The following is a 17,552-nucleotide window of genomic DNA, read 5'->3' as shown; positions in this document are numbered from 1 at the left end:
GTCTTCTTGTCAATAGTTTCTGGTGGTTAGCACCAGTCTTTCTTCTTCTTCAATCAACACAACATGCTCATTTCAACATGAGGCACCAAACAAAACGAGTATAACATTGGAGGGATTTGCATTGAGGTATTAGTATTAGCACCGGGAGGACCTAGAAACGATGATATTTATGCGAAGTTATCTTTGGCGGGTGGTCATATTTTGCTAGATATGTCAACCTCAATCCTTTAACATCTGCGCCCGCCCTCGTTGGGCGGCTGATGCATCCGCGGGGCCGGGCGTCGACAGAATTCTCATATAATTTTGATACCTGGTTATCCTCGTCTGGAAAGAGGCTTGGCAGAAGGAGGATCTTACAACCGAAGATCGCCAGTGCGATCTTTTGGTTGTTGGTTTTCGGCCACTTGCTCCATCTGATACCATCGAAAGGCATCGCGATGCGGCCGCGTGGTTGGTGGTTGTTGGTGGTTGTGGTTGTTGAACCTCTGCCAATGATGATGATGGAAGCGTAATACTTACGCGTCATTGAGGCTATCCATGATGAAGCATAAAACCTTACAGATTTGAGTGCATTGAGCCCCTTGGCTTTGGGTATGAAGCCTTTACTGTTGGAATTACTGAGACTTCGATTGTGATATTTTGATCCCCGCCTTGGGTGGCATAAATCAGCAAACAATAATTTTGGATACTTATACCCTGGCTTCCTCCCATGGCTTGCTATAGATACCTTCATCTTCGCCTTTCTTTTACCTTCATCAGAATGTCCACTAAAATATGAAGGATCTCGATCTAGGACGCCACCCATACCTGCTTTTAACATAGTCACCCACCGTAGTCTCCGCATCTCAATCATCTCAGACAAGTTTGACCAACCCCGTTCTCAACAGTCTCTGGAATCCAGTCAGTCTACCACAGCATCTCCAGTCACTGCAGGGTCGACGGTATTCCCTTGAACATCCGTGAAAATCGATGAACATGATTGCTATAAACAAGTGACCCACCTAAAGAAAGAGAGGCGCCCTTGATCACCCGACATATCTGCCACAAGCCTGGGACAAATTTGATGATACGTCCCCTTCAGTACTGCCAGGCACCCCACTAAGCCTGCCCCTGAGACCCCTGTATCTGCCCCTGTTGCTGTTCCTCCTGTTGTCGTTCCTGCTCCTGCAAGAAAGGAAGACGACATATCTTACCAACTTCGGATTTGTAGTGTGTCCTCAATGTGTCTGCACGGCTAAATGCTTTACCACAACCCCAGCTGGCCCCATTTTGAAGCACGCCTCTGCAAACATATTGTCTTTCTCCTGTGTGCTTTTTCATGTGACGATTGTAATCACTTGCCCTCGCAAACGCATCCCCACAGTCGTCACATTCGTATGGTCGGTCTCCAGTATGGCTCCTGAGATGCGACTCAAGGTTGTATTTCTTCGCGTAGACCTTGGAACAATGTGGGCACTTGAACTCTGTTTGTTTTGTCCGTTTCGGCACAGCAAACCGTCGTTGTTCGGCCTCTTGTTCCGACTCCGACGATTCCGACTCCGACGATCCTGTTGGTTCTAGACTGGCTTGTCCTTCGGCCGTATTGTTCTGAATCCCTCGTCTCACGTCTTCATCGGTTGGGAACTCCAGATCATACGTGGCAGCTGTAGAATGCGTGTCCTTCAAATGTTTGTCTCGGGCCGCCGCTGTCGAAAACCCAAAGGCAAAACCTGTACAGGCTTCATCTGTACATCGGAATGGCCGAGTGTGTTTTGCAATATGATTGTCTCGGTCCTGGGCCGAGGAGAAGCCTGTTGTGAAAAACTGACAACTGAACCTGGGGCATTTGAAGAGGTTTCTCCCGTATCTCTCCTCAATCATCTTCTGGACTGATGGCTCCAAATCGGAAGATGCCAGCTGTTCCAAAGCCTTTCGAACCTTGCAGACAGTGTCTAGAAGGTTCAAAGCTATTTCCCCCTCCCTCATCTCCCCGAAATGTCTCAACTGTTTCTTTGACGATCCTATCGCTTGTTCGAGGTCTCCATAGAAGGGCAAATCTTGGAAGTACTGCAGTTTTTTCTTCGTTCTAGCCGATACTGAAACAGTAGCAGTTGGGCCTAGCCAATATTGCCTGATGAAAGTCTCCAACGTTTCAGAAAGGCTGTTCATCAAGTCGTTGTAATCCTTGGGTTGCTCGGCGCCTACTTCCAGGTGTGGAATCCAGTGCAAAACTGCATAGTCCATGAATCCATACTCGCCCTTCAGTATCCTGTCATTCGTAGGCTGACACTGAAAAGCAGGAAGGTTGAGGTAGTCAATGCACTGGCATGCTATTTCGAGTTCTTTGGCGGTTTTGTCAATATAGCGTTCGCTCCCGCCTAAGAAACTGTAAGACTATTTTAGTAGAACATTTCTTAATTTTCGCCTCGGAGAACTCACGACTTCGCTGTCACGTGAACTAACTCCAATGTTCCATCTGGCTGGATCTCTACTAAAGACTCGCAAAGATCTTTGGCGTCCACCCGGAATCTGTTCCGCTCGACTTCAACAGATCGCTCGTCGAGATTGATGGACTTCAATATTTGTATCTCATGCCATTTGAGAGGTCTCTTTGAACAGACTAGCCATCCAAGCAGCCACAAAATATCCTTCAGCGCTGCAGGAGAAGCTTGCTGAGCAATCCTGTCCATTATTCGTTCGTACCTGCTAAAAGTTCAGTTAAAGTACTGAATCAGAGTGCTTTTGACATACGCTTCATTGATCCCGTCTGGGAAGTTCTTACCCAATTGTGCTTCAACTCCCGCGATGGAGGTCTGGCCCAAAAGGTTAGCCCAAACCAACCTTGCCAGCAAGAACATGCCTTTAGCAGCATCAGCGACATGAATCGCAAATCTGCTTGCTTCTTCCTCTGAAAGCTCGAATTTCTCTCCGAGCCTATTAGACTTGGAAAGGCTGTACTCGAGAATGTCATCTTTGTTGTCCTCGGCTAAAATCTTGATGCTGACGAGGTCAGCCAAATCCTTTCGAGCCACGCTATCATCCTGGCTGACGAAAAGGCAGCGCAGCCTGTCAGGACAAGTGTGGGGGAGAGTGTCGACCAAGTTCCTGAACCACTGTGTGATGGACTTTCGCTCGTCTCGTGCACACTCATCCAGACCATCGATTACAATGTACGCTCGTTCGCAACTTGCAAATGCAAAAGCTAGGAGCTCCTTGAGAAGAGGTGGTGAGCCAAGCACCGCCTGATGGCTATCACAGCACTTTCGGTATAAGTAGGCCAGTAAGCCCTTGTCTTGCTTGAGGAGCTGCAGGAGGAAACTCCGGGCGAGTGCATCAAACGAGTTTTGTTCAGGCTGGTCGCGCTTGCAATAGAAAAATAGCACTGTTACTGGGGGAGTGAGTTTTCGTGCTTCCTCTACCACAAGGGAAGCCAGGATAGTCTTTCCTATCACAGTATCAATATTCTATCTCGGTGAGCAACGCCTAGAAACAGAAATATTACCTGCGCCAGGCAAGCCCTTGAGCCAAAGCAATGGGGGAATTGTAACGAATTGAGGATGAAACCAATCGTTGAAAAACTGGTTAGAGAAGAGCCACCGTCCGGTGCCAGGATGGTCTGCTCGGATATTAGAAAAGCGATCTTGATCAGTGTCGGGATTCGTCGCTTTCAGCCAACTGCAAACGACTGAACGTCGACGAAAGTCTCTCTCTTCTAGTTCAGTGTCTGGTCGAGCATCTTCTGTTGAACGAGAATCTTGTGACTCTTCAATATGAGAGTAGCCGGACTGGTTCTCAATCGAACTTCGTCGTCGAGCTATTTCTGAAATGATTACGAGGAGGCGTGTCTTGCAGGTATTCCAGGTGATGTCAAACAGGTCCTCCCAACCTAAAAGTCAACTATTAGTAAATTATAGGGCAGAAAACTAGGAAACTGGTACTGACGTGGCCGCCGAAACTGGCCAAGGGCGATCTCGTGAAACTTGATGATATCCTTATATATGAGCACCAGAATCTGGACCTTTTGAGGCTCGGCCTGGAAGAGGTCTCTATACTGCAAAAGAAGCGGGAACTCCTCCCCCATGCGTTCGTATGTATTGAGAAGCTCGTTGAATGCTCGATCGCATGAACTCGCTGTCTATTCCCCTTGGTTAGTCACCAACACTGGCTCTGGTCGCGCATCAATCATTATACCTCTAACAAGAGCTTAACCGGCCCCTGTGTAGATATTAGCTTCCGCCTCGCAGTGCCTGGTTGAAGAAGTCACTCACCCAAATAAACGCCATGACCTCGTTGTTGATGCAGAAAACACGAAGGATTTCCCCATACTGCTTGATAGCTTCAAGGAATCGCACCAATCGATTGGGGTTCTGAAGTCTTCGTTCTGCATGGAGTCGAGCTTGCAGAGTTGCAATGCTCCTACTTAGCGTGTCCAGTGTAGTGAGCTTAAAGGTCTCTTGGTCCCTTTTCTTCAAGCCCTGTTTGAATTCCTCGAGCATCCTTTGGAATTCTGGGGGTTGGGGGTCTTCATTTTCCATCGGTCCTTGCCCTTGCTGTTGAAAAAAGAGGAGAATGGGTGGTGAAGGCTATAAAATATGTTCAGACTGTCTGTTAACTGATAACGAAGTAGAAGAATTAGCTAGGCATGCTCCAAACACGGCAATGCCACTAGTAATACCCTCATATTGATACCCAATGAAAGATGCGGGGTAAGCAAGGCCAGCCCCAGATGCTTCACAGCAAAACTAGGCTGTGAGTTGTTATGAACGCGGGCATTCAGGCGGCTGACCGAGGCCAGGGGATGGGGTACATCCATTGGCCGCAAAATTGTTACGCCGGAATGGCAACCTCGAGTTCCAAATGTGCCCCGCGATTCCTCCCCTTTCTGTCTGTCGCATTGGTACACTCTACCACCAACCTTGGTTTTCCATTGCAAGAATGGAGATGCCGGGACCTTCACTGAAACGTCCATGGCCCTTCAGGGAACACGAACAAAACTCGGCTACCCCCACTTCGCCATCGAGCTCTGAGCAAGTTGGTGACATAGCGGACAAAAACACCTGTTTTGGAAGTGTAAGGCCCCAAATCTGACACGCAGGGACAACTACTCCCAAGTTGACTGTGGTCTGTGGTCTAGATCATTGGCGAAAAAGCACAACTCAACAGGCATATGGAACGCCACGTCCTATCCTCACAGTCCTTCGCTGTTGTGCGAGAAGGCGATTACTTTGCCCTGGGGACTGGCGAGCACAGCTTTGCGCGCCTGACTAAAGGAATATCCAGAAAGCTCCACGCCCTCGATACTGGATCGCAAGTCTGTCTCCGAGCATATGTGCCCAGAAACGCCCTGGGAACAGCGCAGTCTTGGGCTTTACAGCCCTTAACCGAGCTTCCTTTAGAGATCAACGTTTACGGTTCACGAAGCGACGCTGAAGAGGTCGGCACTATTTTGTCTAAATCCGGCACGTTTCTGCAGCTTCCTGATTACGGGCTGGAAAATGCTGAGTACTATAACCCGCACTTCTTTCGAGTAGAGGGATTTCCGGATCAATTCCCGATCGAAACCCAGCTTTCATCCACAGAGGATGAAGTCGAGACTCTAGGTCACAGTGAGAGTGGGGAAGGTCAAGTAGACAACTCTGCTGCGGTTGACTCAATTCTCGATTCGCTGTCACATCACGCTAATTTGCGTGACGTTCCTATTGATGGCCGTATCAAGAGTGCCCTTCTTCCGTGAGACATGCCCACTCCAGCTTCTGTGGATCAGACACTGACTACTCTCTGTTACTTGCAGCCACCAGAAAGAGGCGATCGACTTCATTTCAAAGAGAGAGACCGGCACAGTTCCTTCCAAATTGAGTCTGTGGAAGTACAATGATATCGACGCAGATGAGCCTTTGTAAGAATCCAAACCATATATCAACGTCAACGACTATCTCACTTATCGATTTTTGTAGTTATCAGCATGTCTTCACTGGAGCAAAGCGTCCAAAACAAGAAGAAGCCGAGGGCGGTATCATTGCGGATGAAATGGGCCTGGGCAAGTCCCTCGTCATCTTGTCGACGATTGCCGGCTCCCTAGACCGGGCAGAGAAATTCGTGGCCTCGGAGAACCACGGCTCAACTCAACGGCCAGCTAAGGCCGCCTCCAGAGCAACGCTCATTTTAGCGCCATCTTCGCGTAAGAGCCACCTGACAACACAATGTGCAACTTGAACTAACTGCATATCCAGTTCTGATTGACAATTGGCTCAACGAAATCCACAAGTATGTGTTTGCTCGATGTAGTCTTTGTCCGGTGACCTAGCTAACGGGCGAACAAGGCACGTCTATCCCGCAAGTCTCTCAGTCCACAAGCACCTTGGCCGAGGAAGACATAAAGAAACACAGCTGCTTTGTCAGCGGGAGATAGTGTTTACCACGTATGCCACAGTTGCTAAAGAGTTCTCTGGCGGCAAAAGTGCTCTAGCCAAGATTAACTGGTTCAGGATTGTTTTGGATGAAGGTACGCCCAACGATCGCCGCATGTTGCCAACTTGACAAATAACACCTCTTAGCCCATGACATCAGAAACCGCCAAACGAATCAGTTCAGGGCCGTCACTGAGCTTTCGGGAAAGCACCGCTGGTGCCTTACTGGCACGCCCATCCAGAACAGCCTTGAAGATCTTGGAGCTCTGGTCTCTTTTCTCAAGGTTCCCATTTTGGAAAAGGCTCAAACATTTCGAAAAGCCATCACGAGCCCTGCGGCTACCTTATCAAAAGATCGATTTCAGAATCTCCAAACATTGCTACAAACTATCTGCCTCCGAAGGACAAAGCAGCTGCTGCATTTACCGCCACCTACTTCGCACGTTCGTGAGGTATATCTCACAGCCTCGGAAAGGCAGCAGTACAACAATTTGGTCCAGCAAGGTCAAATAGAGATCCAGATGGCAGTTAGTGGACGCATCAAGAAGGGAATCAACTCTATAGTGCTCAATTCACTCCTCAAACTTCGACTGTTTTGCAACAACGGCAGCGAACACAACACGCTGCAAACAGCGCCGACGAGACTTCCGTTAGACGCGGACGAGGCATTGACCTATCTACAACAACATGAGGAGAATGTCTGCGTTTTCTGCTCGGGAATAATATATTCTATTGGCGATTCCGAGGAGACTGACGGTGGCAGGTTTCTGTCATCATGTTGCCATCTTGTTTGCCGTAACTGCACTCCGCAACTTCGGTCAGGGAACGGTCCTTGCCCTACTTGTGAGCTTGGAAATGGATCGACATTCTCTGAAATCCTGTCACCAGTTGGCTCGCACACCCATTCCTACAATGGTGTAACTTCCTACCACGAATATCCGTCAAAGTTGCTCGCACTCCTGTCTGATATTCGTAACGACGCTACACACAAAAGGTACTTTTACCTCAAAGTTCATATTTTGACTCGATGGGGCTGATCCTTGCTCATGTTAGCATCGTCTTCTCTTCTTGGAAGAAAACCCTTGATATTGTGAGCAAACTTCTGTCCAACAACTCAATACGGCACGATATTATCCATGGGGCGTGTACATTGGCCGAACGCAGCAAGGCCCTGAAGCGGTTCGAATCTGATGATGGACCAAATGTTCTGTTAATGACGTTGGGAACTGGTGCAGTAGGGTGAGCATTGATGTACGATGTAACATTGCCTCGAAAGTATTGACAATTTCCAGACTGAACCTTGCATGTGCGTCTCGAATCTACCTCCTGGAGCCGCAATGGAACCCTTCCATTGAGACTCAAGCAATTGGAAGAGCGCTTCGACTGGGCCAGACCGACAGAGTTGTCATCGTCCGATACATTGTAAAGGACACGGTCGAACAGGTCTGAAATCCACACATTTCCAATATGGTTGTTAGCTGACTAGTCAAAGGCCGATGTTCTATCTCGGCAGAGGAGAAAAATCCACCTGGCGGGCGGAGGATTTGGCAAAGGCAAGGAGGACATGCCACCTGAAACACTTCAGTCACTACTGGTAAGCTGGCCCCGAAACGTGCATCTATGCAATGATATTAACGCTCGCCTAGCGTGTCTTCAACGTTGATGGAGCCTCTGTGGTGCAAGACACCACGTCATTGAGCACTTCCATTCGCTAGCCAAACCTCGGACACGGCGGAAGCAGTTGGTCCGGCTCAGCACGGACAAACGAAGGGTTGTGGGCTGCGTACAGCACAGCGCCATCGCACGAACAATCAGGCCCGTGGGACTGATCAGTGGGGTTTAGAGGCATGAGGGACAAACACTCCTCCCCGTACATATGGCAGGCTACCTATCGGTATGTATGTACCGGAATCGTCCCTAAGGTTGAGGGGATGGGAAGTCCTCGTTGGCTGCGGGAGAGGGGGTGAGGGAGGGGGCGAGAGCCGAGAACATTGTAAGGTGATTACGGCTCAGCATCAGGGATTTGCGGTGAAGTGTGCTGTTATAAAATTTTAACAAATTTGGCCAGTGAGTGGGATATCAGTGATGGGTGGAGGGAGTGGGATATCAGTGATGGGTGGAGGGAGTGGGATATCAGTGATGGGTGGAGGGAGTGGGATATCAGTGATGGGTGGAGGGATCAATGATGGGTTTAGGTTGTCGGTTTTCGGTTGTATTTGGAAGGGTTCAGCCAATCAGACCGCAAATAAAATGAACAGCCAATCATACCACGGATAAAACGAGCAGTCTCCACTCAGCGAGCGCAATCTCTGTTCAACAGCAGCAGCCCTGCTCTTCACTTGGCATAGGATAAGATAAGATAAGATAAGATATTGGGAAATCTGCAATAAGTATTAATCCGGACAGATGCAACCCTCATCCTTGGAGAAGACGCCTCTTCATTTCCTTCATGTTTGAGAATAATTATTGCCCAATAAACATCCTAGATTGAGGCACCGAAGGTTTCACGTTTGTGAATAATTTCTCTTGGACTTTCGTAGGTGACTGAAAAAAAAAAAAGCAAGCAGGTCGGTTGACGATTGGATAACGTACTCCATAAGCGAGCCGACCGCACAAGCGAGCCGATCACTATACTGTACAGCTAAAAATAGCCATATTGTCACGACCCATGCCGCGATCGAATGCGTGTCGCCACACGGCACGGATCAACGTATTCCGCTCACTCGGTGCGAGTGAGCGGGACCCATTTTCTCACTCCGGGCAAGTGAGAATGTAACACTATCTCACGATGCCCATCGTGAGATGCTCCCCAAACCCTGCCTATAAAAAACCACACAACATCCCTTAGACAGACACTCTCGCTACCTCAGCTTTCAATATAATTTGATTACTCAAGAATACTTCTTGACATTATCAGACGTGATTCGCCACCCTACGCTCAGTACGACGCCCCGTCACAACTGCCAACATAAACCAATTGGGTTACGGTTTACTACGTTGGGAACCTTGACCGTCACATAGTGGGGCCTTAAACCTGGGTCGGCGTGAGTAAGGAGACCCCGGTATTATCCGCTTTAAGGCATATAACTGCATTAAAGAGTAAGTCTCTGTTATGTTTAATAGCTATAATATCTTTGGGTCGGGATTTCTTCCACTCCTCGCTCTTAATGAAGATATGATGAAGAGTCTTTCGTCCACGAGCGAAGGCGGTTAGGGTGCCCCTGTAACCCAGATGAGTCGCAGCTCCTTATTGAAAGCCTGGAAAGCCAATAAGCGTCACGTTAGAGCCATATCGGATATGAAAAGTCGAGCAAGTTATGGTATTAGAAAAGAGATGACTTTTCGTCTCGATATAATTCTTACTATGTGGGATCGTGGCTACTTTGATCTAGGCCTAAATCCTTACGTCGGTCGACTTTTGTGGAATGTGTCATTTACCGACGTCTAGTACTACTGAGCATTATCCGTTCTGGATAGTCCCAACCAGGGATACTAATTGCCTTATTTTCGCTTAGGCGGCATGGTATATTGTGCCCCTTGATTATCTATTCCTGTAAGCTTCGCGAAGGCCCGTTTAGTCCTCACCTCAATTCATTCTTGCTTTATACACCGCCTAGCTCTTTTGTTGACTTCTTATGTATTGTCTTAATGCTGAATGATATTTCCTATATGATAACTGGATTTGGTAGTCACGATGGATAGTAAAAAATGGGCAAAAAAGAAGGTCATAACTGGAGCGACGCGGACCTGGACTCGACGATTTAGTGACTGCGTCGGGGATGCCGTGGGTTCCCTAATACTGTATGGACTGGAGTGGTGGACATATCGCCCTAGAGACCCTTGTTCAGATTTACCTACCCTGGAATCCTGTTTATGCCCGTTTTATCTACTAGCCAAATGTCTAGCTCTTTACCGCAAACGAGGTCTCTGTTGAGCACTGTCTGCAGGAGTGGGTTTAAGAGGTTTGACTTAAATTCGACCGTAGGCATAGGTAAAAGGCCGAAGAATTAGTCGAAAGTATCATGTATCTAGCTGTTGAAGAAGTCGCTCGGGCGTATTATTTATATATGCTCTTAAAGATGCAATAGTACTGGAGTCGGGTTTTACCCCTAAAAAAAACTCGATGTACTCCCTTATATTCGTCGTTTGCGGCAGAGCCAAGAGCAGTTAGTCGCCTAAGTTGGCCGCATCGTGACTGCTCAGATTATATGGGAAATCTATGATGAAGCTTGGGGTATTTATAACGATGTTTACCTAGGTTTAGCATCCGAATAGATGCCGGAAGAAATACCTTGTTGGAAGGCAGCACGTAAGCTTCTGCCGCCTGAGGATGGTTGGTCTGAGTTTGTATTTCGGCGCCTTTTTGGCCGCCTAGATCGACTAACTTGGAATGGCCTCGGCTTTCTAAAGCTATATCGAAGATTTATGGAGATTTTGGAAGTGGTTTAGGAGTATGCGGGACCTTTTGATGCCTGATTCCGTCGCATGATTGGGCATTTTATTCTGGTTACCTTTAATAGTGATCGAACTAAGGAGATCGGCATTAGTTGCAATTCGGGAACCTGGTACGAGGATTAGCTATTATTCTTCCGGATATAGTTCTGGGCTCTGTACTTCTCGCCACTAAAGAGCAATATGGGATGTTCTTGGGCCTCGATAGATTACTATTAATGCCGTAATCCCCTCGTATCGCCAGGTACCCTCTCCTTGATGTTGAACGATGAGGAGTTTTAGTGTCGAGCCGATTATCTTCGGTAGTTATGGTCATAATTCGTCCTTCAAAAAGACTCTCTATAGCAGATGAAACCTATGATAAGAAGCCGCAGATGCGGAGATGCGTTGTAATGCCTTATGGACCTCACGGGCCCCCGGTGGACCCAAAGTGGCGATGATATGGCATATGCCTTACCCTGGAAATTCTATCCTTTGAAAAGGGGCTTGAGTTTGAAGACCTATTTCGCGTCCCTATCTCATTAACTTCTGTCCGTTTTGCGTCTAGACCGTGTAGACCTATGATCGTATTGCCATCCCGCTAAAACGTTATTGTGTTTACGGAAGCGATCTAATCTCTTCCGCAACTGAGCCGGAGAACGATCTAGCGAACTCAGCGCGTTTAAGCGCTTCTGGTCACTAGTAGTGAGTAATATGACATCCGAAGTCATTTAGAAGCCAAAAGAAGAGCGATCGAGGCGGTCATAAGGCTCGACCCATTGCTGAAACAGGTTCTCACACAGACCGAACCTCCTCAAATAGAAGCCGGGGCAATGTACCGTTCAGGAGATCCACAAGCATGCCGACCGACTCCAGAAGAGGGGCAACATCGTCAAGATGCTGTGGGTACAAGCCGGAGACAAGGACTTCCCTATGGGCAGCGAGGCAAGGGCGGAAGCGCAAAGAGCCGCACGAGGAAGACACAGACCGGAGAAACCAACATACCAAGCGCGTTCCACTCCAATCCTAACGACATAAGCTTAAATAGCTATGCCCGAACACATGGCTGTTCAATTTCTTTTGTTCTTTAGATAGTTCTCGTCAATTGACTGGTGTCATCAATGATCCCTGTGGAGCCAATTGTCTGACAAATAGTCCAGGAAGTATCATCCTCCTCACGCTCCATCTCTCGCTCTCGACCACGTGCGCCAAGGCTGATGGGCTGATGACTTGGGAAGCAGGCGGATGCTGATGAGTGATATTCTACATCTCTTTTCATCATCCATCATCTCGACGGCTTCACCTTTTTAGTAATTGAAGAGATGACCCCTTGCACGCGACGCTTTCTGCCTCTAGATGGTCCGGCTGGAGTCAATATTTGCTGGTCGCCATGGGTCCAGCAGCCACTTGGATCTGATGCCCCAGTTGACGCCGTATGACTGGCAGAGGATAGGGCCTGGACGGTATCAGAACTCGAAGGACTCCCGTATGAGCCGAGACTCGATCCAAGACCACTATCCTCAAATGAGTCAGACGAAGACCCTTCCTCTGGCGGATCACCTTTGACTGGATCTCCGAAGTCTTTCCAGTGCCAGTGAATGTTGATGTTGTGGCCAAAGACTACCGCCCCCGCCTCCTGCAGCTCGGCAAGTGGTTTCTTCCTGAGCAAGTGCTTGAAAGTCATGGGGAAGAGTGCTTGCACCGGTTCATAATGCTTCAGTGACTGTGTTGTTGTCCCACAAGGACATGACTGGAATGCGGCGTGCTTCACGAGCCACAGCACGTTGTCGCACAGCTTCATCGGATTTAACTGAGCATCACCATGGTCCTCCATGATCTCCCTCAGATCAGAGACACATGCCGCAAGATAGTACCGCTCAGCGGGTAGTTTCAACCACCGTGGACAACCTCCGTTCGAGGTCCCCTTCGGCTGTATCAACTCGCCAAATCCTCGTCCGAATAGTGCAACGGCATGAATGGATCTAATGAAGTCTACCCAGCCCTTACCCAGGGCGTTCAGAGTCGCAACTCGGGCAAAGAATGGATCTCCATCGGTGACGAGGTCTTTGAAATCCCATCCCTCTAGATGGCGCCTCGGTCGGGGGTGTATTCGCAACCCGCTGCGCTGCTCAACATCTGTCTGGTGATCGATGAGTTTCTCCAGCATGTTGTAGATGTGGTCAACTCGGTTTTCCAGCCGGTAATACCTGAACCGCGTTGCTGGCTCTTTGACTTTGCCCAAATCTGTGTTGGGGTTCTCAAACTCGACATTCTCCCGGTACAGAAGAAGGCTCCTATTCTTCTCGTCCGTCAGGAGCTGCAAGGCAGCATCAGCCACCATAGCGTCCTCCAGGTCAAGAAGGTCTTGAGGATTCATGAGAAACGCCGACTTGAACTTGCGTTTACTATGTGTAAGCGAAGCACGTAGGATATGAAGTAAGGCGCTTGCGCCATTGACGAGCCAACCTCTCTTCTCCCCTTCATCCCAGAAAACGATCCATTTAGAGGAGATCCATTGAAGCTTGGTAAAATAGCCGTCTCTGGAGATGTGGACAGGCTTTTCTCTGTTTCCGAGGGAGAAGCATGCAGTCCCAGTGACTAGTTGACCAGCGTGGATCTCAACTTTGTCTAATGCACAGCCGGAATGTGCCAGTGGAAGCTGAGATCTAGAGATGCTGTAGTTCGCCATCAAGGTGCCTGCAAATCATCAGCCTTTGTTTCAACATCTGGCCTAGGACTTGACTTGGGCTGTAGGAATAGGATCCTAGCCTGGATGTTCATGTTACTTACCTACGGTACTGACTGCATCCGAACACCAACCCAAGACATGACGTGAGGCCTCAAGATCCGCCTTTTGCACCGTCGCATGTTCAGTCCGACAGTCCAAGTACGAAATGCGCTCCTCCGGGTTCTTATTGAAGAGCAGATGCCAGTATATCATGCCATCAGATCGCTTGGTAGGGATCAGCATTGTGGAGAACCCCTTGATGTACATCCTCAAACCAAATTCATCGACATATCGTGTCCTTGTGAGTAATGTCATGAGATCCAACGGCATCTCCAAGCCTGTATTCGTCTCTGGTCTGCGAAGAATAGGAAACCCTCGGGCAATGACAGCGCTATGGAACATGTCATGCCAGCATTGGCCATTGATAACCCCAAACTGCTCTCGGCAAGGTCGAAAGTCAAACTTGATGCGGCAATGCAACACGTCTTCGACGGGTCGAATATCTTCGACGAAAGGGGTACATTCGGTGACCACATTGTTCGCGTACGGAGACAACTGCAAAGCAGCACCCATCCAAGCAACCTGTTCGCCTATCTCTGCAACAAACTCTGGAATCCCCGAGGCGCTGATTACGAGTTTACCATCATCTAAGGAGGCAGTAACTTTGCAGGCACTTGGCTCACTCACTAGGAGGACCATATCAGCACTTTCCGCCCACAAGCTGAGGGAGAGAGATTACTTACCGAAAACTTGGGCATCATAATCTGGGTTCCTTAGCATCTTTTGAATGAGCATAAGTGTCTGCGAACCTGTGCACGGCCATGCCTGTTCCAGATACTGCTGACAGCTGGAGGCTTGAGCATCGGCTTGCGACCCTGTCAATGTCACAGCCCCAGCGATGGCCTCATCCGCCGGCTCGTCGTATTCTTGCCCCCGGAGGAAAGTCAAAAGGTCATAATCAACAGCATAAGTCACCTGGACGGCCTGGGGTGCTGCCTTCCTGCTGACATGACGTTTTCCGGGTATGGCCCCCAGTACCCTTTCCCTGATGGCATCCATAACGTTGGACTTTTTGGGCTTGGATAAGAGTACCTCCCGACGCAGTTGGCCGAGGACCCATTCGTAACTTGGAGCATTGTAGATCATGTGCTTGTACTCTTCGAGGCCGGGGACACTCAACTCGTGATCCTCTTCAAACTCATTCCCAGGGGACGTCTCCCAACTCTGTTCCGGCAAATTTTCATAATCTGAATCGTCTTGCGACGCAGGCCACCTGCTCAGCATCAGAGGAGGATCTCGTCTCCTATTGAGGTTCTGCCGAGCATCCATTGCATCTGCGTATCGTTCTCTAAACATCTCTGTCATGGTCCTTTATCAGGTCAGTAACGGTTCAAACATGCCCGATCATCAATGGAACCTACCCACGGTATTTGTGAATAAATACCATCACATCTCGGTGCATCTGCGACGAACCCGCGTAGCCAAGCTTGCAAGAAAATGCTTTCAACACTCTTGGTAGAGCTGCCGCGAGCTGTTCAACAACTTCGGGATCCTGAAACAGGTTTCCAATCTTCTGGAACAGGTCATCCACCAGGGCAGTCATATAACTCTCTAACCTCACATGAGAGATTGTCATGTTGTCGGTGTAGACTGTATTACAGTCATCCATGGCATCGAGAGTATCATCCACCTCAGCTTCGTTTTCCCGTTTCTCCACAGGGGCACCCAACGCAGCTCTTGATAAGTTTCGAGTCTCACAACCAACATCTAAGATATGTGTGCTTTTTCCGGAGTTCAGAACTGAACCATAGCCTGAGTCGGATGGTGGGATGAGATTTTCTGATGCCCTATGTCCACGCTGAACAGGGTTCGTCCATATCGGCGGGAAGCTGCCAGCCTCCAGACTGTGCATGTTCAACGAATCGGCGATGCTGGGACCGCTTGAGCTCCCGTTGTCGGGACTCATCGAGTCATTCTCAAGCTGAAACGCCGGAGAGCAGGAGAGGAGACCGACCACGGTCTTCTTCGCCTCATTGGCAATGTATTGTTGGATGGCAACGCAATTGCAATCCGTGTGCTGCAATAATTGGGTCTTCAGGTTGTAGATTTCAGAAGTCAAAGAGTCGAAACATGTCGAGAGATAACGGTTTTGGGCCTCCATGGCTTGTCCGCGAGAGGCGAGTGCTGAGGCTTCATCACGCTTTCGGAGACGACTCTTGGTTGCAGCAATGCGGTTGCGTTCGAGGATGCGTCGCCGGCGGGGATCCTTGGGAAGATTATCTTCATCAGGCTCCTCTTGTTGGCCCGCTGCCTTCTGCTCTTTTGGCTGCTTCTTTGGGTTTCGGCCCCTTTTCCTTGGCTTAGGTGACTCTGCTGCCTGCCCGGGGGCGCTCGACTCCGATTGCGATTGTCTCCGGTTGCGGGACCGGCGGTTCAACTTTTGGTCTCCCTCAACGGTTGGCAGTATGTTCTGCGGTGCTTCGTCACCTCCAAGTGCCTTGAATTCCGTGCCCAAGACCTCGGTGATCACTAGCTCTGCTTCCTGCGTTTCAGGATCATCTGAACGAGGTCCACCGCTAGAACTTGGCCCATCAGGTTGCTCATCTTCGAGATGCCTCTTCCCACTGTCTGACATGCGCCGCTCCGCCTGCCTTTGTTCCTCTAGCTCGCGCTGCTTCTGCTTGCGCTTCAGACGACGCTCGCGGTCCGCTGCTACGACAGGTGCCATTTCCTTGGAACGGCGGAACAGTTCGAGGCCGTCATCAGAGCTGTCATCGTCTTTGGCTACGGGCGCTGGCTTGGCAGCATGGCGCAGAGCTGTAGGCTTGGAAGGGAGCAGCTTTTTTGGCGGCGACGCCAGAAAGTCGTCCGGCATGGTGATACTTCGAAAATTAGTTAGCAGCAAAGATGATGAATTTAGGAAGGGAGCTCGAAGTGCAGGCGAGGAGTATTATTGATATATTGCCCTACGGGCGGAATACGCCTTGAGCGAGGCTGAGCGATCGATGCGGTCTGTGACTATCAGTTGTCTGCAAAAGCAGGGCGGTCGCCTGACGTGTCCAATGTCAGCCAATTGGCATCTACAGCCCGTCACTCAATGACATGACCAGGGTCTGTTACGACGAACGTTGCAGGCAGTGCCTGTCAGCACCTTGCAGGTCGATGCGTCTCTTGAACAATGATCTGCCCTTCGCTGTTCATGGCACAGAGGCAGAACATTAGCCCATCATGCGTGATTGTATTATGGAATGCTTGCGTGGATGCCTGGCTCACCCAGCGCCGGCCGCGCTCACCCCGCCCTCCAGGTGGCGCGATTGGCCGGAGCGCCGAGCAAATAGCCACATGGATCAGAAAAAACATGCCGCAGACCGTAGCGGTTGTGGCGATGAGTTCTTACTCTGTTAGCCGAAATGCCCGACGCCTTGCTTCTGGTGGGCAGCGACCAGTGAGGGTGAGGTGTTTTTATTCACTGCAGATTGGGTTGCTTCTAGATGGTAGTGGGGACGAATGGCCAGCTGACCTTGTGGATCAGCATGGCGAAGTGAGCTGACTGCTTGCCATCCAACCGTCAGCGAATCTGCCCAATGCACCTCCAATGTCTGGCGGCTGGCGGGCGGATGTCCATCGCCCAGGTCCAGACATCAACTGGGGTAATCAGGTGCCTAGACCTAACCAGTACTGACCTTTAAACGCGGGGCAATGCGTTTCTGGAAACATGGCGCCCCAAGATATGCCTCGCCAATCGGGATTTAGCTCCCACATGTCACCTAATTGGCAGGCGTGGGCTGCTGGGAGGTTGAAGACTGATGCTGGTCGGAGGGTGGCGATGCGATCGGGACGACCAGGGGCTCGATAAGGAAGCTGTTGGAGTCGTGTCGTCCCCCAGATCTGACCAGACCAGAGGGCTATGACTAAGGCGATATAACTTTCACGCCCGGCAAGGTTCGTGGCCAAGCTTGATTTGCTGGCGAGCAATTCAGCGTTGTCATCAGGGTCAAGTCGGGACA

General features: G+C 49.7%; 3 protein-coding genes across 3 annotated transcripts; 1 reads left to right on the top strand and 2 right to left on the bottom strand.

Moving 5' to 3' along the window:
- Positions 1–1,098: 1,098 nt before the first annotated feature.
- MRS44_018309 (uncharacterized protein) lies at positions 1,099–4,660 on the bottom strand (the record flags this gene model as incomplete). The annotated part of the gene is made up of 8 exons (XM_065616504.1): positions 1,099–2,365; positions 2,419–2,682; positions 2,731–3,424; positions 3,482–3,865; positions 3,922–4,114; positions 4,171–4,194; positions 4,248–4,562; positions 4,655–4,660. 8 exons carry the CDS (start codon positions 4,658–4,660, stop codon positions 1,099–1,101), a joined length of 3,147 nt encoding a protein of 1,048 aa, XP_065472576.1.
- Positions 4,661–4,914: 254 nt separating this feature from the next.
- On the top strand, positions 4,915–8,101 carry MRS44_018308 (uncharacterized protein; the record flags this gene model as incomplete). Its single annotated transcript, XM_065616503.1, has 11 exons — positions 4,915–5,049; positions 5,114–5,709; positions 5,771–5,875; positions 5,934–6,157; positions 6,210–6,243; positions 6,300–6,481; positions 6,534–7,380; positions 7,440–7,625; positions 7,679–7,829; positions 7,879–7,980; positions 8,033–8,101. 11 exons carry the CDS (start codon positions 4,915–4,917, stop codon positions 8,099–8,101), a joined length of 2,631 nt encoding a protein of 876 aa, XP_065472575.1.
- Positions 8,102–12,102: 4,001 nt separating this feature from the next.
- On the bottom strand, positions 12,103–16,420 carry MRS44_018307 (uncharacterized protein; the record flags this gene model as incomplete). Its single annotated transcript, XM_065616502.1, has 4 exons — positions 12,103–13,514; positions 13,608–14,231; positions 14,289–14,914; positions 14,967–16,420. 4 exons carry the CDS (start codon positions 16,418–16,420, stop codon positions 12,103–12,105), a joined length of 4,116 nt encoding a protein of 1,371 aa, XP_065472574.1.
- Positions 16,421–17,552: the final 1,132 nt, after the last annotated feature.

Source organism: Fusarium solani, assembly GCF_023522795.1.
Source record: "Fusarium solani strain SB1 chromosome Unknown bctg00000015, whole genome shotgun sequence".
NCBI lineage: Eukaryota > Fungi > Ascomycota > Sordariomycetes > Hypocreales > Nectriaceae > Fusarium > Fusarium solani.
The sequence above is the reverse complement of the archived record's forward strand: the minus strand, read 5'-3'. Positions and strand labels throughout refer to the sequence as shown.